The following is a 27,952-nucleotide window of genomic DNA, read 5'->3' as shown; positions in this document are numbered from 1 at the left end:
TCTTGTAAAACTGGTTTGCCATATACTGCAAGTTAATGTGTAATACATTACAGCACCATGCAGTAAAAACCAGCTCCATTAGGTTTATGTACTCAAAGCACCTTGCTCCAGCCTGTCTCACTGAGCTGTCCCATGGTGAATGTGCACCCATCCTGGAAACATGCTGGTCTAATAACTGGAGCCAATAAGGCTTGCCTACCAGGCTTCCACTTCCCAATATAATCTTTTTGTAGGTTGTTTGGGGGAAAAATTGAAGAAGATGTTATTAACATTCTGACAGAATAAATTTAACAGCTGCTATCATCAAGCTGACAGTAAATAAAAGAAAAACACAAGAACTTGCTTGAGAGTCAGTGAAACTGGTGCTTAATTGGCAGCAAGAAATGGTCTGCAGTACAAAGGTCAGGTATTTACAGTGTATTTATTCACCAGAACACCTACACCCTTACATAAAGATTGAGTAGGTCCCCTTAGACCTCATGGTGACTGTGAGCTTAGTTAAAATTCCAACCATATTCTAACAGGCAAAAAATGGATGAATAGTGAGTAACATCCTTGTCACTGACCATAAAGAGATGTCTGCTGGTTTTTTTGGAACTTCCATGTGATGATAATGAGATCTGGAAAGAGCAGTAAAGGACACACCTCCATACAGGGAAGCTTCCGTCAAAGGTTATCAGAGTGTTCAGCATTTGTAAAAATTTAGCTACTGTTTGCTGATCAAAAATCAGAAAACTTGGAACAAGTCTGTATTATAGACGGGAGGAAAAAACAGCAGAACTCCCAGCTTTTGTGGGCCAGCCACTTAGGATACATCTTTTTTCTATAAAAAGATGCATTATTAGCAAAATGGAATTTATTTTCAGAAAGTGAAATTAATTTCACTTGTTGAGAGTACTCCTGAGAAGCAATGCAGACCAATTACTAGTGTGTACAGGGCCGGTGACACTTGTTTCCAGAGCTATTTGGTTTTCAGACCAATTCCTGCCTCCTCTCCTTCTCCTCCAGCAGGCTTCACAGATGGGAGGCCCTACAGGCTCACCAAAACTCATCACCATCCCTCCTCCCTCATGCACCACCCCTCTGGCTTCTGCTCAGCCTCCCAGCCATGTTCTGAACTATGGCACTTTCTAAAACCTTCCCAAAAGGAGTCAGCTACTGCAAACATGCCCTGCTGGAAGGATATTTTCTAGCACACTTGCCAGTTTTATTTTGCTGGAATTTAAAAAATGAGAGAGCAGCATTTTCTAGAAGCATGCAATTCCCCATACAGCTCCAGGATGCAACCCTGATGAGTAGAGTTTGAAGTTTTGAATACGTACCCTTTGGGATGAAGATTTTTTTTTTATAGCATGGTTCTTTTCAAGTGTGGCTGGAAAATGAAGATGGTAGAGCAGATTTCTATAGAAACTGGTAACATGTATTTCCTTCCAAAATCATACAGATTTTTTAACCTATCCAAGTCTTCTTGACCTACCTAAATTTAGTTGGTGCAGCTATGTAAGGAACTTAATTGCCCATTTATTTGTCCTGAGATATGGTAATAATGAGTAGCTGCCAAGATTTGTTTAGTATCAGCATTTAAAAGCTGTAATTTGGCTAGCAATATATTGAGGATTGCTTTGTTCTCCTTCTTAACTATTTGTCCTACATACCAAAACACATCTAATTACTTTATATAGTAATATATACTTCATTTCACTGCCTGGAAAACCTGACAACTCACTGAAGCACCCTCCACTGAGACTGGCTGTGAGACAGACATACCTAATACATTAGCTTTGGGTTTTCTTCTCTAGTTTAGAAATATGAATTATACTCTTTTTTATCCCTTGTTTAAAAAACACAGATAATTTAATACATAACCATGAATAATTTATTACAAGATAAATATTAGCATAATTTCAATTAAAAAATCAAAGTTATTCAAAACTAGCAACTAAATATAAACATAAAAAAATAGGATCTCTTACAACAAATGTTTTTATACAAAAAAATAATCACTAATTAATTTCTAAGATGATGGATTTCTTGTACACCATGAAAATAACCATTGTTTTTTTTTTGATTGTTAGAAAATAACATTCTTTTATTATTAGTTGCTATTTTTAGTATTAGTATTCTTTATGTATAAATAAAATATTACATGTATATTTTATTTATGTATCTTTTAATATATTTATATATAAATATACATACATACATACATATATGTATAATAGCAGATACACAGGTCCAGTAGGAAATATAGGAATTTTGCTTGGTGTAAGTTAATTATTCCCAGCAGTTGGTATAGAAGGAGTTCACACCCTTCTCAAAGAAAGTATTATGACATATCTTAAAAAATGCCAATGCACATCCATTCAAGAACTGGTCTGGTTGCTATTGCTTACAAATAACTCATTTGGTCACACCACAATGATGACTCCATAAGCAAATAAAGGGGTCATGAACTATACAAAAGCATTTATTTTTCTCTTTTCTACAGTCAATATTTTCTTCAGTTAGTCTTTGAATTGTGTAATTCAGAGAGAAAAACACTTCAAAGTTTTTGTTAAAGAACAAACTTGTTTTTCACTAAAAATATTTTGAAGCTTGAATCTGGTCAATAAAACCAAAGTACTCTCTAACATTAACTAAGAAGTAATGAAATCCTGTTAGTAGATTTTCTTGTCTGAAGCTTTTTTAACGCAAGCATTTTAACAGCAAAGAATTGCTACAAATTTCATCACTCAAGCTCAAAAGTACTCCAAATTGATAATGTATACATTGTGATTATATTTTGAAGGCAAGTACATTTTTGGTGAAAATGTCCCTTTTGCTGGATAACAGTGATGTCACACAAATATATGAAATATAAGCAGCAATCCTTTTGCAAAGGCAGAACAATTTGTTCTTTGGCAGAACAATTTTCTATCCATCCAAACCATCCTCTTCTACTAAACCTTTTGAACATTAGAAAACATATAGCGTGATTCATGAGGAAGTTCTGTTTGTTTTATAAATTTCAGCTGATTAAAACCACTTTTTAACTGCTGAAGTGCTGGCATCCTCTGGCAAACTTTCTGGACTCATACTTAAAAATCCAAAGGTTGGAAATGCTTCTTACTGATGAGCTTGTCACCAACAACACATCTGATTGCTGAAGTTACTCACAAAGTGAAAAACAAAGAGGATTGTAATGAGTAAACCGTGGACACTGTGCAAGCTTTTTTGAGACAGAAAGATCAGTGACCACAAGTGAGGAACTACAGTACTACAGTGCAGTTGCCAATCTTCAAAGCCTCTGGTAGGAAAGTCTAAACTTAAAAAAAACCCAAACATTCTGACATTTCTCACCCCTTGCCTACAGCGCATCCTCTACCTAGTATTTTCAGAAGTAGTGCATGGATTGTAAAAATGGATTTTGCACTTATAAAAGAATAAAAATTAACAGGATTGCTTTATTATTAATAAAGAACTATACTTTCCCAGAAAATAAGGAAAAAAAATTTGAAAAGCTTAAATGGGTTCTAATTAATAGATGGCTGTATTAGGAAGAAGTATGGAAATAAGTAAAGCCCCTTCTTAATCCTCAAAATATAAAACCAAGTGGGCATTTTTCATTGAATGTTCTGGTTTTCTCCTGCCTTTGAATACTTAATTCTATAACCTCATGTAACCTTTTAAGCCAGTAGCTACTGTTTTCAGGCCTCTAAGGAATTTTCTTTTTCTTAAACTTGGTCTTAGATTAGAAATAAAAAAGTACAGGCACATTCAGGGATTCATAATCCATTCAGGAGGATTCCTTGGGTAGAAAAGCTGAGATGTATCAAGAATTGTATTTGCTAAATTTTTTTTGTTACATCTAATCAAAGTTCATTCAAAACATTAAAAATGAAAAAACCTTGCATAAAATTTTATATTAAAAACTAAAGGGGTTAAACACTGTTTTCTTCATATTATGTCTCCAATGAATATCCCTCATGTAGAGTATCTGCAAGCTTGCTTGGCAATAAATTATAAAAATATAAAGCGAGCCAGAAATATTAAGGCCATCACCAAGATAATAGCAGAGTACCTGCCACTTCAGCAAGGATTGTCATTTATTATTAAAAGAAAATTGCATTTTTTAAACATGGTTTATAAAGACCATTCTTCTTTGCTAAAATTTTCCAAGAAAAGATGCTGCATAAAAAAAGGATCATGTTTTTCATTGCCTAACATATAATCACCCCCAGGTTTCTGTGGTGCTAACTACTGAACATTTTCACTCATTACTGCCAATAGCTGACATAAAGAGGAGTGGTCCACACTTAACAGGTCTCAGAAACAAATTTCAATAGGACTGCAGAAAAGTAGATACTTCTAGTAAAAATGGGTGGGCTGAGTTTGCAAAGTTTCATGATACTTTGATGATGAACACTGCTTGAGTGTTTCACTGACGGAATAAAACGTTGTCCTCCTCATATGCCAAAGCTGGGTCTTCCATGCTCTCCAGCAAAGTGTGACTGGTTTCAAAGTCATGCTGTGGCACTGACGGTTCTTTAGCAACAGTAGACATCAACTGACTCCAGGTGATGTTAGTGTTTCTGAAAGCATGCAGCAGGAAAATGCCAATGATAATGCTGCAGAATCCACTCAGGGTTCCAATGATATCGCCCAGTTGCATACTACTCCACTCCTTGAACAAGATGATGGAGCATGTCACCACTGTCGTAGTGAAGCACACATAATAAATGGGTGTCACAAGGGATGTGTTGAACATGTCCAGTGCTTTGTTGAGATAGCTGATCTGAGTGCTGACTGAGAGCACCAAGGTGCCCACCAAAATGTAAACCAATGGATGGCGATAGGCTGGCTTCCTCTGCAGCATTTGTTTAATGGCAATGCCCAGGCCTTTCACAGATGAGACAGAGAAGGCACCGATGAGTGAGCAAATTAAAATGTAGATCAGTATATTTGTCTGACCTCTCTTTGGAGCCACAACAACGATCAGGACAAGGGCAACCACTGTTAGGAGAACAGCAAACGTAACAAACGCTGTAAAAAAGAAGGAAGAGTGATGCACATGAGATAGAACACCAGACTATGCCCACAAACATGCTCAGAGTTGTTCAGTGTCCTAGACACTTCCCTATGAACTGGAGCATGTGTTCACTGCAATTGCATACAGACCTGGATCTTGCAGCTTTCTTTCCATCTCATCTAGTGAGGTGACCTCCTCCTCTGCTGGAGCATGAATAACCATGACTGTTGACCCCAAAATGCTCAGTACACAGCCCAGCTTTCCATGAATATTCAGCTTCTCATTTAAAAAATAGGATGACAATATAGCACTGTTCAGCAAAATAAAAATAAAATGTTCAGCTCCACCAGCCACAGAAGACATTCAAAATCTCTCTGTGTAGTATAACAGAAAACCTCTTCTGAATTTGGATATACGGGAAAACAGCCTGAAACAATCAAATTGTAAAGAGTTTTTCCAAGAAAGTTGATCATGACCAGAAAGGTAAGGTCAGGTTTTAGGGAGTTTAGCAACCTTCATTGCTTCCCTCCAGGTTGTAAAAGGGTCCAAATTACTATGGAGCTTCTCCTTCCTGATTGCCTGGGTCAGGGTATGCACTCTCACTGTAGATTAACTGCAAGAGCTGTTTCTTTCTTCCAAAAATGGTTTGAAGCACTTCATCTGCCATTACAACCAATGCACGTGAGTTTTGTAAACTGTTCCTCGTCCCTCCCCAGGCTCTCCCACCCAGGCACACTTCCTACCTGGCTTGCCAGGACTGCCCCCAAAACACAGAGAAGGCATGCCTCCCCCTCCAAAGAGATCAACCCCAGAACCTCCACAGGGTTGATTATTTAACTTAAGGACAATAACATGGCCTAAATAACACCACTTGCAGGGCATAATTAGCCTGTTGGAGAACAACCTTGGGCACAGACACAGGCTTAATGGTGTGTGAACACACAAATAATTATTCAACCCACTGATCAAAATACAGACTTTTTTCACACAAGGGTAATGAGTTCACTGACATGAAGTTCTAACAACCTCTCTGTCTCATGAAAATTTGAATGATTGCTGTCCCCATCAAAGAAGAGGGCAATACAACTAAAGCTGTTTTTGCACAGTAGCAGCCAGGCAGCCAGTTAATCTGCATCTACCAACACGCTGACCCCAGCACCACTGCAGAGACTCAGTTACATCTGTTTTGCTATGGCAGAACAGCTGCAGTTTGAGCAGGTAGATTATTGCAAGCTTCCTAGGGGGCTTTTTGTTTGGTGGGTTGAGGTTTTTTTGTTCACTTATTTTTTTGTTTTGTTTTTAATATGTGGTGCATGTTGTTTTAAACACAGTGTTTCATATAATATACTCAGTTCTTAAAAATCAGAGTTTTACATTTAAAATACTATAATTTCATTTTGCTAAAATATTATTTCCTATAAAATGTTTGTATGCACAGTCCATGTCTTTTCTGCTGCTATGATAGCCACATTACTCTATGTACTTAAGAACTTGGAAATAACTTTTTTCTTTATACATAGGAAACATTAAGTCTGTGAAGGATATTTATGTTTCAAAACAACCACAAATTTAAATTGTGGATACAGAAGAAAGGGTAGATTTTCTTTGCTTCTTTCCAGAAAGATTTCAAAAAAACCAAAACAAAACCAAAAGGTTTACTAACTGTGCCTTAATATGAAATTATGCTCCTATAAATATAAATGTTTTTGAAAACATTCTGTGAAGGAATGCTGTATTTTTATTTAAAGTTTAGTCACAGCCAAATAACAGGATAACAGTTTTTTAAAAGCTCCAGTTCTCTAGGAATAGAGGAATTATCTTCTATCAGCAGTATGCCTTGTTTATGCTGATAAGAATTACTTTGTGATCTATGTGGAAAGCTACTGGGAAGGCATTCAGTGGCCTTTGCTACAAGATTTTTGATTCTATCTACCCAGTGAACTCAGTTCTAAATAAGGAAAAATATCTTTCCACCAAGCAACAAAAAGCAATTTTTGCCCATGAATTGCTTTTCAGTTTTCTTATTTAAAATCTCTACTTTCAGCCAAAGACAGTACTTTTTCCCTCATGTAGTGAACAGTTCATTTGCCAAGGCTTGCTTCCAATTGGTACTGACCTTATGAGAACACTCAGTGCACCCAAGGGGGTAACTAAGGTTGCAGGTGCAAAGGCATAGGCAGCAAAGTTCGCAGCTTCTCCTAATCCCACTGCAAGAAGAAAGAATGCAGAAGAAAGAATATTTGGATCAGCTTGGAGGGGGATATTAAAAGACACACTATTGTAAATATTTTGTATGACAACTATGATAGCAAATACAAACCAAAATCTTTTTTCTGCACTAAATATGCACATTTTCATTTCAAAATTAGCTGCATAACCTCTTCTGGAAGAAATAAATGCTGAAGAAAGCTAAATACTCTTCTCCTAAGTACTCCTAGAAGCTGGACAGATGCAATCCCATGGCATTTGATCAGATATTAAAGATGGTTATTCTGCAAAGAGCTCTGAAGACCAAATGTAGTATTTGAAAGATGGCATATGAGAACAGCTTGTCATGAATGTGGTTCCAAGGACATTTATTTTAAGTGAAGGGAATGAAAAATCACACAATAAATCTCTTTAAAACAATCTGCTTTTTGTAGATTTACATATAGGCTGAGAGGAAAGAGCTGACTTACTTGATAGCAGTCCAGCCCACCAAAGCCATTCCTTCAAATAAGAATATCCACCTTGTCCTGAAAGAGGAAAATAACCTTATCTTAGAAGAAACAGATCACCTTATTGTAAGAAACAAAAAGTACAGCTTCACAAAGTACCAAAAGAGCATGTTACCTGGATGCAAGATGAAGAATATTTGATTTTGACTAACATTTTATTAACCACTCTACTGCTTTGTCGCTTAGACTTCTAAAAAATGCTATTTGACTAAATATACACAGAGGAAGTTTCAAGCAAAAGTAAAATGCTTATAAAAATTATTGGTGAGCTTAAGAAATGTTTCAAAATGCACTTCCAGGACAGATCCAATATATTCATACAGTCAACAGCAGTTTGACTCTCCTTTACTTTAGATTGAAAGAAATTTGGAAGAAAAATGCCCCTGTGCACATGATTTTTTTTTTTTTTACATAAAACATAAGTATATATAATATTCAATATCAGAGTTTTTCAAATAATCAAATTCTCTGGAATAATATTTTGCAATAAACACAACAAACAAAAGAAAAACTGCTAATGCTATGTATTTAAATCCATGCAAAGGAAATTATGACAGTGCAACTGTTCTCTTTCTAGCTGTTCATCTGTTGACTTCGATGAAGGGATAGTTGTACTAACTGAAGAAACTTGTGTAATAAACATAATTTCTACAACTCATTGCACTCACTTTAAAAAGCAGAGCAAAACCAAAAAGCTAAACCTAGTTACCAGCTTAAGACTTTCCATCTCAAATGAGGGGGAAAAAGATTGAAAAAAGAGGGAGAAGGGCATTTTGAAGGGTAAGAAAAATGGAGAATTTTATTTGGGTAGCTAATTGCTCTCAGTGAGGAAATAGCACCAGCTCACTAGATTTAATATCCTCTGCATCTCCCATAGTCCTATAAATTCTGAAATCCCAGTCCCTGTAATCACACACAGGGAAATAATACCATGTCTCCATCCCTCACCAAGATAGGACTTCTGATCACCATTAAAGTAGTTTTAAACTTGTGATCTGTGACTCGAACCTTGATTTTGTCAAGTTATAAGAGGTGTTTGTGTCCCCAGCAGGAGCAAGGATGGCACCATCACTTACCAGCTCGGGTGACTCCTCTGTCTGCCAGTTTCAAAAGTCCTTTCTTCTTCATTATGAAACTAGAACCAATAAAGATACTGGAGCCTATAGCCAAAGTCAAGCCAATGTAGAGGTGGTATTTGCTTCCAGAAGGCATGGAAATGCTCCAGTTTGTTTCATTGCCCATCCCCTCCATAGAGGTGAGGAGAGGAGAGCGTGACTCAGACACGTTGATGATCTGGCACCATGCCTGGCAGGAGTCACGGCAAGAAAAAGAGAGCACAGCACCTGGGAGCAGAAAAAGAAGGATTAAAATGATTCACAACACAGATCCAGCTCTGGAAGGGCCCTGTCCTCACTCTGCTCACTCCTTTTCATGTCTTTGCAGAGCACCTGTAATTTATGACTGTGCATATAGCACACAAAACCCACACAATGTACACAATGCTGGCCTGGGTCATTACCCACTGCTGTAGTTCATAGGTGATTACATTATTTTACATCTGTATTTTGCACTTCATTGGCTCAGATAAGCACTAAGGGAAATACCAAGGAATGCACCAAAAAAATATTAGCTTCAGTTTAAAATTCAACTCAAAAAAAAAAAAAAATCTTAAAAGCTAACCTGAAACCTCAAGATGAAAGAGCTCCTTTTTGTTATGCAGAGACCACAGACATATAGCTGAATCCATGATTTTGGACTTTGTCTGTTAAAGTAAGCCTGCTGCTATTCAAGGCTTCTTTTTTTACATTGGTAGCTGAGATTGGAGAAACAAATGGGAAAAAATGAAGGAAAATCAAACAGGGAGCAAACTCTCACTGCATATGTGCACTAAGACATTTTATGAAAACTGTTCAGTGAATACTGTGTGAGCCAAGTCTTACTTAGCCAGTCACAAAATTTTCAGGTGAAGTTCTCATTACACCTCACAGCAAATTTAATCTAACTTCAATAAGCCCTGGGCGGAGGTAGATCACAGGCCACAGGGGACAGTTTGCCCAGCCACCCCTGCAACACTGCTGGAGAGCTGGATGATCCCGAGCAGAGACCAAAGCTTCACACTCAGCCAGCCAAGCATTATCAGTATGATGGTGGTGACCGTCTGTGGGAATGACATCATTGTTATCAGCCTAGATTTGTTTCTAAAGGAAGAACAGGTACTGCATTTCCAAGAACAAAAGGAGTTGCTTTTTTGCATGGGGAAGCAGGGGTCAGGCAGCAAAGCTGCAAAAGGGCTTAGGCAGTCTAGGTTGACATCTCAGTTTGTGCAGTGCATCAGGCAACCAGTGTGGATTACAGAATCTAGACTGGAAAACTTTTAAGAACAACACTTTTTTGAAAAGAAGGCTTATGATGAAGACATGTTAAAATATGAAACAATTTGCAGAAGTACAAAAGCTCAGTCCACTGTGATACATAGGAAGCAGGGGATGCAACAAATAGTTTTGTTTTCCATGTTTTCTCCGCAATTAAAATAACACATGAATGATTCATCCTGAAGAGTGGCAGCATCAGTAATACACTCCCTTTTTTTCTTTTTTTTTTTCTTCTCCCCTTTCCCAACAGAAATGCCACTTGTAGACTTGGTGAAAAAGGATGTGCCTCTGTGTTCACACGTAAGCTCTGGAAATAAAAATGTTAAATCAAAAGTACTTCACTGAACAATTAATAAGAAGCAGACTTGGATAATTAATTTAATAAAGTTTAACAAAGAATTAAATACATAAGGTCTTAAAAACATAATATTTGCAGTTGCCAATGCTCTGGGAGACAGTACCCTTTACAAGTAAGGAACTAGAGTGAGTACCTGCTCCCCGTTTTCTCATTTCGTATTATTCAACAAACATAGTACAGGAAGTTATAATTTTATTTGAAGGCTGTGCAAACGCATTTCCTTGTTTGCCAAGAGTGTTTCCATATAACAGGACTTGTTTTGTATTGCTAAGTCAGACTCAATAAAAATGTTCTCACAAGATAGGTATGTTCATATTCCACAGCTGAAGATTAAAATCTTAGAGAACTTAGATCAAAATGCAGTTACTATTGTATAGTATGTAGGATAGATACTATCCTTCACTCTTATCATTACTATTAGTAATAGTCTAAGTATAGTCTTAGAAGAAGAAAAATTTGCATATACTTGTTTTGACATAATTAGTGCAGAATAAATCACAAGACCAAATTACAGAAAGTCCTTTAAGCACAAATATATTTTCTCTTAGTAAACACAACCAGGGCAAGATAAAAATGCCCCTGCTCATGGCACGGGGATTGGTTTAAATAGCTTTCAAATGTCCCTTCCAATCCAAAGTATTCTATTATTCTGTGAAAAAAAAAAAACAAACAATGGAGAGATGAATGAAATCCCTTAGCTCCCAGTACCTATGCTGATGCCAAACCAGGATGGTGTGAGAAGCAGTAACATTCCTTGCCTTTAATTAAAAGAAAACGTGAAGATAAGCGCTCCTGATAAGTACAGCTCTTCAGCTCCCTGCAGCAGTAAAGGCAGTTTTCTATCAGTGCATTGGGTTTCTACAGTGAAGAAAATAACAATTTTCTTCTCCCTTTTTGGTGACTGGTGTACTGTCATTTAGCTGGAGTTGAATGGCAGGTTTATTTCATTTCACGTGACACTAATGCTACTTTTTCTGTGTTCTAAAGTTTTTCATTCCTCAGCATAAATTATGATATCAAATAAGGAAAATTTAATCATGCCATTTGTACTTAGTCACCCAGTGACTGCCACAGGTTGTTTCTCTCTTTTCTGAATTACAATCTTCGCCCATATTCACAAAGAAACATTGGATTTGTCACTGAGTAATTTTGAATGTTTATGATCTCTGTTTATTGTGCTGAGCAGCTTCTCATAGTTAAAGAAAAAAACCATAATTTGTTCCACTTGCATGAAAAGTGGCATGTAACTGCACTGATCAAAGAACCACCTGAGAGACAGGAAGAGGAGGCTGGCCTGGGAATTACTGTTATTTTATTGCCCCTGTGAACAGTCTGAGGGTCACTTGGAAATGCTGAGGAAGATGGCAAACCACTGCGGCTGCCTGGCCTTGCCCAGCACAGAGTTTCTGTAGCTAAGCAAGTTTCACCTCCTACTTCCAAATGTCAACAAACATGAACCTGTCAGCAGAACTCCTCCTTGCAGAAATAGTCTCTCCCAGCTCTGACTCAAGGCTGGCAGCAACAGGAAACCAGTCTGAGCCAAGGTAGCTGCTGGTGTAACTTCTAAACTTTTTTTATGATTCATCTATTTTTCCCCCCTTTTTTTAAGCTCAAACACCTGTATATTCTCTATCTGAACTGGGTAGACCAGCCACCCCGGTGCTATGCACTGCTTGTGACACGTCTAACTTGCTGTCATTCTGCAGTCCAGGGCTGACTTGCCCTGGTTAGTGACAGACAACTTGGTTCTTAACCTGCCACTGAAGATACCGGTCCTAAGTCATCTCGAAAACGAATTGCTTTGATTAGACAATAATTTAACCATCTCTAATGGGCTCACGACTCAGCTCTCTCCTGGCAAAAACATGAAACGTCTTTCTCGGTCACCCAGGAAATACCAAGCCCACCTTTGCCAAGGTGCAGCTCCTGAGGCCAAGAATGGGTGTACCGAGAAGCTGCAAGGAATTCTTCCCCTGCACAGCTGGAGCACAAAACAAAGCTGAAAAGATGTTTAACCCGAGGCAGCCGCGGGAGAAGCGCAGGAGCCTCCCCAGCGCCAGACACACGCCGCTCCTCGGGAAACAACTGGGCGACGCCAGGGCGGAGGAAAGTCTTACGTGGGGCTCCGGACACCGGGGGCTACAGGAGCGCACGGCCGCGTCCCGAGCCCCGCGAATCCCCCGCAGGCCGAGCCCCGCGAATCCCCCGCAGCCCCCCGACCCCCCCGCAGGCCGAGCCGCCCGCCCCCGCGGTGCCCCGGCCCGCACGCACTGACCCGCACGGCAGGACGGGCTGGCGGGCAGCGCCTCTCCGGGCCCCATGGCTGCGAGGCTCCGCGGCCTCCCGCCGGCGGCTCCGCCCGCCCGGGCGCGGCCCGGCGCACCTGGGCGCGCCCGCTCGCCGGTGGAGACGGAGCTGGCATCCCCGCCGCCTCTCTGGACCCAGGCTGCGGGGGAAAGGGCACGCAGGGCTCCAGGAGTGACCCCCAATGGGCTTTCTAGGTCGTTGTCAAGTCCCAGAGTTCTTGTGACCCCACCTGAACGCTGAATCCAAAGAAGAGTGCGCTCTCCTAAAGTACTTTGGCAGCAGTTGCCTCTCCTGGGAATTTCTACAGATTTAATTTTCTTCCACTTCGCAGCTGGGAGAAGAGATGAGCAGTCTTGATGTGCAACCACTTATGTCTGTGACCGGCTGCCTGCGCTTGCTTTGGCCGGTGGATCTGCGGCCAAGCAGAGAGATCCCCAGCCAAACTATGGCAGCGTCCTAGAACAAGGGCAGTGCCTGGTGATGCAAACCCGGAGATGACTCCCTCTGGCTTAACAGGGATTTACAAATTGTTACAAGAAATAATTATCTTCATTACCCAATGAATAGTTTCAACTAAGGTCTTGGTTTTGACATGATTAAGTGAAATACATTTACAAAATATAAGGCTTAATAAAACATGTTGCCCAGCAAACTTCCTGGGACACTCTGCAGACCTTTAGCATGTGCAAGGATTTCTCTAACTAGAGGCAAAATTGCAAATTTAACACACCTCCACAGAGTACCCCAGGGACATGCAGGATGGAGATTAGAGCTGAAACCAGGCTTTGCACCACAGTACCAAAACTAATCATCATTGATTTTGAAAAGTTGTACCATTGGGGCATACTGCTGAAATACATTGACATCAGCAAAATAACTTGGTTTTCCTTGGCTTAGGTATCCTTGACTTTGCAGTCCTGTGGTTAAATCAAGAGATCAGTTTCAATGTCTTAGTCTCATTTTTTATTTCTGTACTTATTTTTTAGCACAACCAGCACTCTGTATGTTAGGAGAAAAGGAACATTGCATTTGCTTTTTGTGATTTTAACTACCATTCCACTTTATCTTTACTATGTCTATACTATAACAACTTCTAGGGAAGGTGGCCTGGATCCAGTGCAGGCTGCATGATAAATAGTTTGACTTCTCTGCTTTAACATTTCTTAAAGCAGGCTACTGCTAAAAAACCTGAGCAATAATTTTAAATGGTTTTTGAAAGAGTTCCATCAAAATTTTAAATCATAATCTGAACATTTGGGAGAAAACTGTTCTTGTCCTTCTGATGTTGCCACTGATGAGGCCACACTGTGAATCCTGTGTTCAGTTCTGGCCCATCACTACAAGAAGGACATTGAGGGGCTGGAGCAAGTCCAGAGAAGGACGATGGAGCTGGTGAAGGGTGTGGAGCACAAGTCCTGTGAGGAGTGGCTGAGGGAGCTGGGGATGTCCAGCCTGGAGAAAAGGAGGCTCAGGATAAACCTGACACCTTTCTACAACTGCCTGAAAGGAGGCTGTAGTTAGAAGAGGGTTGGTCTCTTCTCCCAAGTCAAAAGCAGCTGGACAAGGAGAGACAGCTTCAAGGGGTGCCAGGGGAAATTTTACTTCAGTCAAAGGCTTATCAAGCATTAGAACAGGCCACCTAAAGAAATGGTGGACTCACCATCCCTGGAGATATTCAAAAGATGTATAGATGTGGTAGTGATGGGTATGGTTTAATGCTGAATGTAATAGTGTTGGGTTAACTTGTACTTAATGATCTTAAGAGTATTTTCCAATTTACATGATGCTATATATTTATTGCTCCTTGGCTGAAAATCTTTAAATGCTTCATATTTTTATATTGTAATAAACTGCAAAAACTACTATGAGACCCTTTTTCTTCTGAGAAAAAAATATGAAGCCACAAAAACAATCCAAGTCAATGGATAGATGACTTGTAATTTATAATATTATTACAGAAGAGAGTAGGCATACTTCATGTGTAAATACTTCACTGATGATTAGCCGTTTTCATACTCAATTTGTTTTGAAGAACTTTGAGACAATGTCAGGAAGAAAGAAACTACATAAAAGTAATTTATCAACATTGGTATATATTTCTTTATTTTGGGTAACATGTAAAGGTCAAATGTGAAAGAAAATAAAGTATTGATATACAATCTCACCAACTGACATAATGAGGAAAAAGATGCCAGTTTATCATTCAAAATGACTCTTATGACTGATTTAGACCAATGCCTGGATCATGAGCTAATGCAAATCAGCACAGACCCATTTAATTCCCTGTAGCTGTGCCAGGCACAGCTAAGCACAGACCAAACTTTTGTGTATGAAGAAAAGATATGCATGTACTAACAGTCAAAGCAATTTTGTGGCAGTTTCCATTTCTCCCAAAGAAGAATAAGTGTCTTATGAAACCCAGCTATGTCTTTCTATCTTATTGCACTATGTTTGGGAAATGCAAGAAAAAATTTATGTTGAAATTCTACTACTTATGTAGTTACATAACTTCATTAACTATGTAATATATGAAAGGTTTCATGAAATTTTCCTTAAAGCCAGCAAGCACTAACTTTAATTCTTGATCTTCAATAAAAATAGAAACACTATCTAGCCAATTTTAATCTTTTACATTTATAACCAAAACAGTCATTGTAGACCTCATTTTTGTGCCTTAGTAAATCCCATCTTTACCTCTGTGTTAGCCATGAACGATTTAATTACCATAATATGTGTGTCTCTTTGGCTTTGTTATAAATTCTCTAATCTTGTTGAGGATTTTTTTTCTTATGTGCATTTACATTGAGTTTCTTATGCAGTATTTAATTATATTATCATAAATAGAAGATTATGACAACAGGTTTCACCACAATTAGAAAACCTGTTCACTGTGCGGCTGGTTCAGGTGCAATCATGAAGAAAGATCTATCTCTTTTGTTATTATTTAGGAAAATTGCTTGTGGCATTTTTAAATCCTGTTATCATTGTTCAGCTTCCCTGTTCTGCATTACTTTGCCGACAGTTGTTGCTACACAACAGTGTCCAAACATGAGTTCTGTTCAATACAGAAGCTACAGACAGATTCATTACCTTTCCTGGCATGCAGCCACACAAAAATTACTGAAGTAGATTTGTGAATGAAGCTCTAACCATGGGAACTCTTCCCCACTGCACGGTGATTTAGTGCAGACCTGCAGGAGTAATATGTGAAGAAATTTGGTTCAACTGAGAAAAAAAAAAAAGGTCTTTAGACTGAAGTTCAAAATTATTAGATTGGGGTACTCGCTGTGTAGAGATTAATTGTATATATGTTCCCTTATAAATGCCCACATAGTGCCACCTTAACTCATTTTATACTACAAAGAATGAATAACATGCAAGGTTGGATTTATTAAACCTTTTTTATCTACAGTGCATTTTCTACCTCTTTTATTGGTTGCAATGTCATTTTGCATATTGATTTTTTTTTTAAGCAGAATTAATATCAGTTGAATCACCTTTTTATGTGTAAATGTTTCAGCATCATTAATCTGCACAATCAACCAAGATTTCCTGTGGTATTTTAACTTGAAATAAAATTCTGCTAAACAGAAGTACGGACTGTAAAGAACTTCTGGAGCTCCTGTAGGGTCATTGCAATTATTCTTTATCCAAATTATATAATTGAATGAAGATCTAGTATTTTCCAGAGAGTTGTCTGATAAGCCAGTCTCTCTGTTCCTTGCAGGTTTCAGGCTGAGAGTTGAGGAGACATCTCAGGGGGGAAGCACCCTCCAAACCTGGAAGACACAAGGATAGTCTTACTGCAGGTTCATCTCAGGGCACAGAAAAAAACTGCTAGGCATGTCCAGACACAGTGTGGACATTTCAGAAGTGCTAGTCCCTGTGCAGAGTATTATGCAGAAACTGGGGTCTGGGCCTGGAGGATGATGGTGAGAGGCTTTGACACAATGTTTGAACACACTGTGCAGTACTTTGAACAGTACTGTGCTCTGTGCCTGAGAGCACCTGCAGTACTTTGTAATTCCAGCCTCATCCGCTCATTAGAATCCAACACACCAACACACATCTTACATTGCTCCTATTTCACTCTCCATCACCGTTAAGTAATAATACAGTACCACCTACTGGTGGAGAACTGTTGGCACTGGTGGTTTTCTAGTCATCAAGCCTCATTGGGGCCAATTGAGCTTCATGACACTGAATTCTACACAAGAGCATAAATAAGCCAGAAGCCCTGGAGTCTTCTCAACTACAGCACTTCCAACATGATTTTAATTGCTGAAATCACATCAGTACTAGAAAAAACAGAACAACATTTGCAGAAAATATGACTGCCAAAACTGTGATCCCAATCCAAACACTCACCTGTTTACAGAGCTTCAACATAGTAAGCTGAAAGGCAATGTCATGCTATTAAAACCTGTTTATTTATAAGTCATAAATATGTGTAATGTATCTAGTGTTTTGGCTATGGGTATCTGAAATTACATGTAGCCTTAATAGGATTGAGAAGAATGATGACAATGCAAGATACAAAAAGAGATTATAGTTGGCCTACTAAAATAATAATCCATTAGTGCAGTCATTCTCCCATCAGTCAAGGTTACTTCACTGGAATACAGAATGACAGGAAAAATATCCATGAAAAAATATTGACATTAAACTAATACAATTGTCAGTGAAGTCAATTACAGCTATATAACTGGCTTTTAAAGGACGGCAGAATTGACACACTGTGTTGAGCTTATCCAGAATTTGTCTTGCAAACTTCTTCACAGGTTAGTGAGGTCCTGACCACTGTCAGACAAGGAAGTGGCCAGGCCTAGTAGGATTCATCTTCCTCTGTTTGAGAGCTTTGAAAAATTCTAGGGTAAACCAATAAAGAAAAGAATAAGTTAGTTTTGCTTTGCAGGACTTATTATTTTAGAAGAAATCTGGCAGTTCTATACCAAATTATAAAGGTGTATCAACTCTTTTGTGACACATAACAAGGAGTGTGTCCCGGTCATTTCGGGTCACCAAATATTCACAGAATCATTGCTCAGCACTGAACATTGACATCTTTCAGACAGCAAGACAGGGAAAAACCCTGGAAAACAACAGAGGTAAATCTGATCAAGATTCAATACTAGTTGGATGCAGATTCTTTTCATGTCTATGATTTTAGGATGAGAGATGCATTTCAGCTCTTCAAAGACAACAGTAAAGCATAAGCCAGAATTTAGAAGATTATTCACTTTATCTATTTGTTATGTTGCATATCTTATTCAAAACTTGTGTATGTCACTTCCATTGTGCATAAGATTATACATTTCCTTGTCACCCCCTACTATCTTATTTAAAATTATTTTTGTTCTTTAAATTTCAATGCATGCTCTCTTTTCTGGAAATGTATGACTGTCTTCAGGATTGGAAAGTCATAGCAGCAGAAGTGTTTAATTTGATAATCATCAAATTATTTATTTATTATTTATTTTATTTAATTTATATTATTTTAATCATCATAATTATCAGGAAGCTGACCTGTGGTGAGCTTTTGTTTTATGATTAAACCCATCATCTCAGCCACCTGGGCTGCAAGATTTAAGTTGGTTCCTATGATTGCTAGTGGCGTTTTTTCCTGCTCCCCTTGGTAATAGAAACAAATGTATCATAATCCTGGAGTCCCAGGGGCTGGACTGCTTTCCTGGATTCTGCTTTTTGTGAAGCAAAGTTAGAATGTAATTCAGTAACTTTAGCTATGTCTCAGTTGTGACAAAGATATAAATTCAACTTTCAACATTTACCTCTTTTTGCTACTTAAGAGCCTTTTTTTTTTTCTTTTACAAAAATGGGCCATGTACAAGATTCCAGATTGAAAAATAAATCTCTGAAATTTCAGAGAACATTATTTTCCTAATTCTTATGGTATCCATCAGTGAAAATGAAAGGTGAGGCATGCAAATACCATCTTCTCTTTTGAAGTATATGCTTGGATCTTCATGGGGCCTTTCTTGACTCTCTGGCCACTACAGATGCACTCTTGCACATTTCTAAAGGAGGAATGCAGCTACTTAAACAATTTTGCAAAGGTATAATCCATACTGAAGTTGAAGATCAGTTCAGTGACTTCAAACTTCATCATCAAGGCATTTTTCACTACAAATGTATCCACAATTCACTGGATTTTTAAGCATCAAAATACATTATGTTATATTATTTCAGGAATTTAAGTAATTTAAAATGTTATTTCCTTTTTTTCAGCCGTATGGTATACACATTAAAATAAACAAGTGAGCAGACAATACTGAATATATAGTTATTTCCAATATTTTTTTTTCAGTTTCAAAACAGAGCACACTCCAGTATTTGCCACTTCTTGTGCTTGTAGATAGGGCTAGTAAGCTTCAGCTCAGGTGAAGGATAATACTGACTGCCACTGTCACTTTCATCTCTCTCTAAATCTCAAAATCCATCACTTGCTCAAGGAAATCCCCCTCTAATAACCATGTCCTTCCTTCGGAATACTTCAGAGAACTGCACAGGGGGCTGGCTCTTTGTGAAATCAATCAATAAGAGATTTATTTATGAAATTTTGATTATATTTAGCTTTTCATGGTGATTCTGCTTATGTAGTAAGAAAATGTGGCTGATTTAAAGGACTGAAATCTCTAGTAGAATCAGCAGATTACATTCTCAAGGTAAGCATGCACACTGCTTGTTGAAACTGCTTATTGCAGAACTGCTAAGGACTCTTAGCATATTAGAAAAGACAGATCATGCTGTAGCATGCTGCAGATTCAATGTTAATGAATTTTTTTGCTGCTTTTTTGTAAAGAAAAAAATTAGATCTTTATATGATGCCCAAATCTGTTCCAGGGTATCCTTATTCAAAGCATTTTCTCTGTGAAAATAATTATTAGAGACGTGAATGTGGTGGGCCAATAAGAAAGAGAGAAATATGTAAAATAAAAGAACAAAAGAGACAAAAGCTGGTCTTCCATCATGACAATCCTGTAAAAGGGTAATACTGCCTTCATTTTCTTGCAGCCCTTAAGATTTTGATGTATACTGATTAATATGATTAGTTTCCAGGTCATAATGCTTGAAAACTCAGTTGTTAATCATAGTAGTTACATTTTTTAAAAATCCAAAGTAGTAAAAGGAACTTATTTGGGATGATACAGTAAAAATCATATGGTAGAAATCTAAAATATGTCTAAAGAAAGCATCTAATTGCCTTTTGAATTTGCTACATAAATACGATAATATGAAAATGTCCATCCCAATATTAAAAAGCACTGTAATAAGTTGTGACAATGTATCAGTTTAAGAAAAAATATGTGTGACTACTACATAAGAAACATGATAATGATAGAATTTGGTAAAAACTTTGAAATGCTTGAAAATGCAAGATTAATTCAGACACAGTGAGTTAAATGTGATATTTTCTACTGTGCCCAGTATAGGCAAATGCTGTAACAAGGTAACAACAGTCCCCAAACTGAATTTAATTTCTGTGTTTGTCCAACTTGCACTCGGCACATGCTGCATTAGCACTTTTGTGTCTTAGACTTGGGAACCTAAACTCCCCACGGTTTGCTTTTAGACTAGTGGAATTTGAAGTTACTCTTGTGCTACACATCCTGACTGATTGACAAGGAAAATAACCTGGTGCAGCACTTACCTAAGCTTGACATTCAAACTTGGTATTTTGAGACTACAAGATAGTTTATACTTCAATTTCTATGCTACTTAATGTTTTCAGAACGTCAGTAATATGAAATGTCCAGTCCTGCCTCAAATGGTAGCTCCTCTTTCCCAGCAAATCCTGTGCCATGGCTGCTTCCCCAGAACACACAGTGTCCCACAGTGTCTCTTCTTATGATAGATACCAACAGAGCCAGAGGAATTTGTTTATTTGAAAAAGTACACAGAAAAGTCTATAAACCAGAAGAAGATGGGAATGTAGAGGACACAGAATTTTTCCCCCAGACTTCAGGCTACATACTCTGGATTGGTGTGCTTTTGGACATGTTCTACTTTATCACACTAATCATCATCTTTAAACTCTAGAAAAAGTGTAAATCAGTATGTCTGGAGAGCACAAAGTAAAACTTTTTTTTTCTTTTTTTTTTTCCCTTGAAACTAAAGAAGATTCAAAGAGCAAAAGTAAACATGAAATATATATGCCTATGTAGAAATGCTGGTACTGTGAGTACTAATATGAACTGGCTGGCTTAGAGCCCACTCTATCGGAGAAATTATTTCCCTTGAGATTAATGCATTTGCATTTGTCTGGTGCTGAGTTGGACACAGCTTTGTTTTGCACCATTATTTGTGTGGCCCTGTGGAGGATATAGGTTTAATCACGATGGAATTGTGTGTGCCAGCATTAATAGAGCTTTCAGAGCACATGTAAGCAGATATAAATCTACTTAATTGAACCTGGTGTAATTTCAATCCTCTCACTTTCAAGCAGTAAGTCACAGGAAACCCTGGTACAGCTTTTAGTCTCCTGATGAATCTAACCTGAAGTTTAAAATGTTTTAGATATTTAGAATATTTTATGTCTATTTATCTTAGACATGATCCATGCTGGTAAGCATTGAAAGACTGACTAGTAATATTGGGCTATATTTAGGACTATTAATGAAATAACACATCTTAATCTTCAATCTTGATCTTTCTATTGTGTAAAATGTTAGATCTCAGTTGGTCAGAGCATGGTGTTAATAACACCAAGGTTGTTGGTTTGATCCCTGTATGGGCCATTCATTTAAGGGTGAATGGCCCATACAGCTCAGTGGTCTTTGTGGGTCCCTTCCAAATCAGAATATTCTGTTATTCTGTGATATTGCTGTATTATTTTTTGCACCATGTGTCATTAATATCTGATGAGTGTTGGAGACATGGATTTCCCCTCCTATTTCCTGTATAGGTACATTTTTAGTTTCCTTGACAAATAAGGGAAGTCAAGTAAGTCTGACAGCAATGTCAGCTGTATCATTCTGCTCCTCCTTTGTGGTGTGCCAGAATACACTGCCTTAAGACTGATCCCTATGGCATTTGACATCACTTTTCAGTGGCACAGACACTCATTTCTCAGTATGTGGCTTACAGAGATCTGTATACTCTGATTTCACAAATGCAGGGATATTGTTACCACAGTGGATAGCAGTATCAATATCTGTTTTATAATCCCCTCTAAATGGCCCCCGCAAGACCAAATCATACTGGTAGAATTCATGCCTAAAGAGCTGACAGTCTCACTGATGCAAGATGTAACTGACAGCACTGTAGGAATAAGTGGTGAAAAAGGAGAGCAGAAGTTAATTACACCACTGCTACGAAATTATGCAGTAGAATGCACTGTATTAGCTATAGAACATTTTCAGGTTTTATTCCCTTGAGATGAACAGAGCAGACATAAAGAGCCACTAACACTCTATTTAGGTGTTTATATACCACCTACTATATGAATAGGGAAACCACTACATTAATCTTACCCTCTTACTTACAGAACCCACTCTTTGATCTCAACAGTGTAAGTCTCAGTTACCAGATATAATGAGATTTCTTTGGACCTACAACCAGGGGATAATTTTTTGTCTGGTTTTCAGCATGTCATCTGTTTCATATGGTTTCTCCATCTTGATACAGTGTTTCAAGCCTTTGGTTCAAAACCCAGAGAAACAGTGGTAGATGTCTCAAACACAATTGTTTAAATATTTTCAAAGTATGTATCAAATCTCAGGAGAAAGACCTAAATTAATGCCTCCCTAAAGAAGTGTACAACGTCCCCTTCAGCAGCAGTTACCAGGTCATTTTCTTTTCTGGTGGGAATGTCATGGACATGGGAAACGGGAAACTGGAAATATTCTTGTTGGTCTTCAGGAAAACACCAATGTAAAGAATTTGTAGGGAAAAAAAAAAAAAAAAGATACTTATTCTAGTGGTGAAATTACTTGATTAATTTTTTTATTCAGTCTTCTTCAATTACCCAAGTTAAAACAAACCTGACCATGAAGGTAGGAGTGATTGAGACCCATCACTCCCACACAGTTGTTCCCACTGTGGTAGTGCATGACACCAGTAAGGACCTTGGATGGATGCACAAAGAGGAAAACAGGTACGTCAAATGTATTTTGTGTCTGGTTTTTTTGTTTAGTTTGATGATTTACATAGATCTATACATACATACATCTAAGCACATATACTTGCTATCATATAATTTTCTTCACTCTTAGTAAGTAATAAAATAAGTTTTTAAGATTACATTATATTGCTTATTGTAAATATTTAGGAGATTTAAAAAAAATATTTCAACAGATATCATATAACTGTGTTGTTTTGTTGTTTCCCAGGCAGCAACACCTACCTGGAGTATTTGCATGCTACAATATTAACAATAATAGTAATAAAGATGAGTAAGTATCTTTGCCATTTGATAAAATGAGAGTACTGCAATTTTGATTATAGAAGCAGAAATAAATAATTATAATAAATATCTAATTGTTTCATTAGAAATAGCTATGTCATTCAGGTAAGCCCAAAAGACTGTGCATACATTTCGACTTCATGCACATCAGTTATGATGATGATCATCCTTATTACCAAAGTTACTGATACTGTATATATTAATTTAAAACAAAAGTAGTTCTAGCTGAACACAACAAGCAACAAGAAAAACACTTTTTTTGAAGGCTAAACACCCAAGTACAATGTTATCCTTATTGAATTCAGAAATCATACAACAATAGATGTTGAAGGAATAATAGGTGTTGAACAATAAATAGATGTTGAAGAAACAGGATGTGCATCCCATAAGCCTATCATAATTTTTTTTCCTTAGGGAGGAGAAGAAAAGGAAAAAAGAAAAGAAGAGGTAAGATGAAGAGTAATAATATTACTATTTCTAAGAGATTTAGGTTTTTTTCTACATATGTTTTACTTGGTACTTAACAATGGAAAATGTTAATCTATTTCTTAGCAAGCCAGAAAAAAAAAAGGATGGAGAAACACAAAAGAACAAAGGAAAAAAGGAGAAAAATAAAAATAAAGATAAGTTGAAGAAGAAAGAAAATATAGAAGAGTAAGTATTTTTCGTTTAGGTCCAATTATGCTATGTAATAAAATTGCTTTTGATGTAAGAAAAACTTCATTCACAGATGTCCTGTAAAGATGTTTATACCTTAGTGAATGAGTATAAAGACTTCTGTTGTACTCCCTAGAGTGGAATTGTTTTGACTTAACTTCATATGCGGACAACAGAAATATGCATGCCTGGAAGTGATTTGAAACATTAATCAAGAGATATCTCCTTTGGATTCTGACTATCGAATAGCTCTTGTATAATACACTGCAGCAGATGATGTGCCAGTATAAAGCAATTTCCTCCACACACAAAGGCACCTACCAGCCACTAAACTCTTCTGTGCTCTAGAAGTTGTTGCTTTATAGTCTGCTTGGTAAATTCATAATTTTCCGTCTAAGGAAGAGAAACTTAAAACAGTGCAATAGAAATCTGTGTGGTATGATTTCCTATTCTTCAGTTTCTTTATGTAAACAATGCCAATATTTTATCTTCCTCAGGAATAGACTTTTCCCTGTGAGAAAGGCATGATTAATCTCATAATTTATATTTATGTAAAAAATAGTTGTCACATAATATTTTTTTAACATGATAAAATAAATTATCAGACATGAGAGTAATTTGGGTAGGGGAAAAAATCTAAAACTCACATGTGCCACTATAAAGTGAAGTGAGACTGCCAAGCTGACTTTGCTCAGCAAAATTTAGATTTTAAAGTTTGTGTCCCAATCCTCTCATACCAGCTTCATATCTTCCATGCATTTGAGTAAGGAAGTTTAACTTTGATAGAGACCATTTATTTCACAATAATAATTTCTGGAATGCTTAATTCCTCAAAAATGAGAGGTGTATTTCAAGTCTCTCATTAAATCTCTTTTTTTTCCCTCCTGCTTACCACTTAGGAAGAAGAAAGACATTTTCACCATTGATCCAGCAGGAAATATATATTACAACTGGCTGTTTTGCATCACAATGCCTGTCATGTACAACTGGACCATGATTATTGCTAGGTGATGTACTCCTTTAATGACTACATAGAACTTCTGGAAAATCATAATATCCCTGACTAGATAAAAAAAATATTCATCACTGATTCATGCAAGTATTTAATTTTTGTTTTATGGTAATTTACTTTTGTTTTTTTCATATTCAGAGCCTGTTTTGATGAGCTTCAGCATGACTACTTAGTGGCGTGGTTTATTATTGATTATGTTTCTGATGCCATTTATGTTGCTGATATGTTCGTACGGACAAGGACAGGTAAATATACTCAAGGATTAATTATTCTTTTTTACATATTTATGCAGTTTATTTTTTTAAATCAAAACCCTACTACTCTTATCTGAGCAGCGTTGATGAGGTGCAATAGTGAAAAAAAGACACTGAGTTAGATTTCTGAATGACTGCAGCCTTACTGTAAAAGTAGGAGAAATTCTGATGAAATTTTATGTATTACTCAAAGGACACATAAAGTTTGAGATATGCAGGTACAAGCTGTTCTGCCTGCAGCTGACTCACCAAGACAAATAAACATGTGGTGCAGCCAAGAGAGGATCAGGAGTTCTGAAAAACCAGCACCTAAATCTGGTTTTTGTATTAATGGGAGATTCAAGTATTTGCTTTATTTTCAAGATCATTGAGCAAGCAAGACATCCCATTAACTTCAGCTGCAACTATTTATTTTAAAATATTAACCTATGGAGCTATTAAGTAGATACACTCAATATGGAACTGCAATTCCTGTGTTCAAATTCCTTTCCTCATTAATCATCCTTCCTATAGCTTGTGGAGTTTTCTTTGGAGAGGAAGATGGGATTTTTTTTTCAGTTGTCCACCATAGTGGGAAAGTGCAGGAAAATATTCAGATCTAGAATTGTTCATCTTTCATAGCTCAAGCCGAACCATATAGCATTAAGCTATTTGGAAATAAGAAATTAAATATTAAAAAGTAAAAGAAGTTACGTTCCATGTGGACTTTGCACCCAAAATATTTTTCAAAGTAGATTTGGACTGACCTTAAACATAATATATTTGAACCTCTAGCATTTTTTATTATTTACAATTTTATTATAGGTTACCTGGAGCAAGGTCTTCTGGTGAAAGAAGAACATAAACTACGAGAGAAATACAAGAAATCTTTTCAATTCAAACTAGATTTTCTGTCAATCATACCAACTGATCTCTTATACTTTAAGTTAGGATTGAATTACCCAGAATTAAGAATAAACAGACTACTCAGAGTAGCTCGGATGTTTGAATTCTTCCAGAGAACGGAAACAAGAACAAACTACCCAAATATCTTCAGGATCTCTAACCTTGTCATGTACATTGTGATTATTATTCACTGGAATGCCTGTGTGTACTACTCCATCTCAAAAGCCATTGGATTTGGGGCTGACACATGGGTCTACCCCAACACCTCAGATCCTGAATTTGCCCGCCTGACTAGAAAATATGTCTACAGTCTCTACTGGTCAACACTGACTTTGACTACTATCGGTGAAACCCCCCCTCCTGTAAGAGATTCTGAGTATTTCTTTGTGGTCGTTGACTTCTTGGTTGGAGTACTGATCTTTGCTACCATTGTTGGTAACGTGGGGTCAATGATCTCCAACATGAATGCTGCCAGGGCAGAGTTTCAAGCAAGGATTGATGCTATCAAGCAGTATATGCACTTTCGGAATGTGAGTAAGGACATGGAAAAAAGAGTTATAAAGTGGTTTGACTACCTGTGGACAAATAAAAAGGCTGTGGATGAAAGAGAAGTCTTGAAGTATCTGCCAGATAAACTAAGAGCAGAGATTGCAATCAACGTTCACCTGGAAACGCTAAAAAAAGTTCGTATTTTTGCGGACTGTGAAGCGGGTTTGCTGGTTGAACTGGTTTTGAAACTCCAGCCCCAAGTATACAGCCCTGGAGATTATATTTGCAGAAAAGGAGATATTGGACGAGAGATGTACATTATCAAAGAAGGCAAGCTGGCAGTAGTTGCTGATGACGGAATTACCCAATTTGTGGTCCTAAGTGATGGCAGCTACTTCGGAGAAATCAGCATTCTTAATATCAAGGGTAGCAAAGCTGGCAATCGAAGAACAGCCAATATTAAAAGTATTGGATACTCAGACTTGTTTTGTCTGTCTAAAGATGATCTCATGGAGGCTTTAACAGAATATCCAGATGCAAAGGCTATGCTGGAAGAAAAAGGCAAACAAATCCTAATGAAAGATGGGCTGCTGGACATTGAAATTGCAAATTTAGGAAGTGATCCTAAAGATCTGGAAGAGAAGGTTGCCTACATGGAACGTGCTATGGACAGGTTACAAACAAAGTTTGCCAGGTTGTTGGCCGAGTATGAAGGAGCACAACAGAAAGTGAAAAAAAGACTTACACAAATAGAGAAAATATTGAAGCCAGTTATAGAGGAGGAGTTTGCAGATTTAGAAGAAGCAGATCCATCCACAGATAAACCTGGATTGTCAAAAGCAGAATAAAAACAATGGAAGCTGCCAATAAGACTGAGGGTCAAATCCTGACTGGGGCTGAACACATTAATTTCTAATCTTTGTAGTATCTGACTATTAATTACAAAAAAATTATTTGTTCAGACAATGTCACTACTCTCCTACAAGCAGCACACATTTGGCAGTTTTGGGGCAGAAAAAGAAGAATCGAGAATGAGAATGGGAGATAACACTTTGCTCTTGAACAAGCAGGTGTTACTATCTGCTAATGAGTTTTGTGCTCTCTGTAATGCTGCTCTATGGCAGATGCACACGCACTGTCATATACTGGCAAATATTGGAAGTATTGCTGGTTGTTCTAAAATAATTTCTTTGTGTCTGCTTATGGAAAGAATGAAAGGTTTGATAACAATTCTATTATTTGAAGTCATTAACCTTTATATTAAATTTGTATATAAATGAGCACATTTTAATATCTATTGATTAACATGAAATTAATTAAGCATGCAATATTATAAAAAGAATTAGGTATAACTACTAATACTATCTACTCTCATGTAGATGAGAGTACAGAAGGCTGTAAGATTTGGAGATACTATTACTTCATTGAGTCCACCTTGGCTGACTTCTTGAAACATAAATGGGCAGTTTG

General features: G+C 37.4%; 2 protein-coding genes across 2 annotated transcripts; one reads left to right on the top strand and one right to left on the bottom strand.

Moving 5' to 3' along the window:
* Nucleotides 1-2,419: 2,419 nt before the first annotated feature.
* NIPAL1 (NIPA like domain containing 1) lies at nt 2,420-12,827 on the bottom strand. Its single transcript, XM_030271018.4, has 6 exons — nt 12,731-12,827; nt 8,802-9,068; nt 7,687-7,743; nt 7,125-7,215; nt 5,158-5,318; nt 2,420-5,022 (listed from the first exon to the last, which is right to left on the bottom strand). The coding sequence occupies exons 1-6, from the start codon at nt 12,774-12,776 to the stop codon at nt 4,418-4,420; spliced, it is 1,227 nt and encodes a 408-aa protein (XP_030126878.4). The 5' UTR covers nt 12,777-12,827; the 3' UTR covers nt 2,420-4,417.
* A 10,185-nt stretch (nt 12,828-23,012) lies between these two features.
* CNGA1 (cyclic nucleotide gated channel subunit alpha 1) lies at nt 23,013-27,725 on the top strand. Its single transcript, XM_072928146.1, has 4 exons — nt 23,013-23,839; nt 24,742-24,849; nt 24,993-25,099; nt 25,913-27,725. Exons 1-4 carry the CDS (start codon nt 23,712-23,714, stop codon nt 27,328-27,330), a joined length of 1,761 nt encoding a protein of 586 aa, XP_072784247.1. The 5' UTR covers nt 23,013-23,711; the 3' UTR covers nt 27,331-27,725.
* Nucleotides 27,726-27,952: the final 227 nt, after the last annotated feature.

The sequence above is a fragment of the Taeniopygia guttata genome, chromosome 4, assembly GCF_048771995.1.
Source record: "Taeniopygia guttata chromosome 4, bTaeGut7.mat, whole genome shotgun sequence".
Lineage (NCBI taxonomy): Eukaryota > Metazoa > Chordata > Aves > Passeriformes > Estrildidae > Taeniopygia > Taeniopygia guttata.
This window is presented reverse-complemented; position numbering and strand designations above follow the sequence as displayed.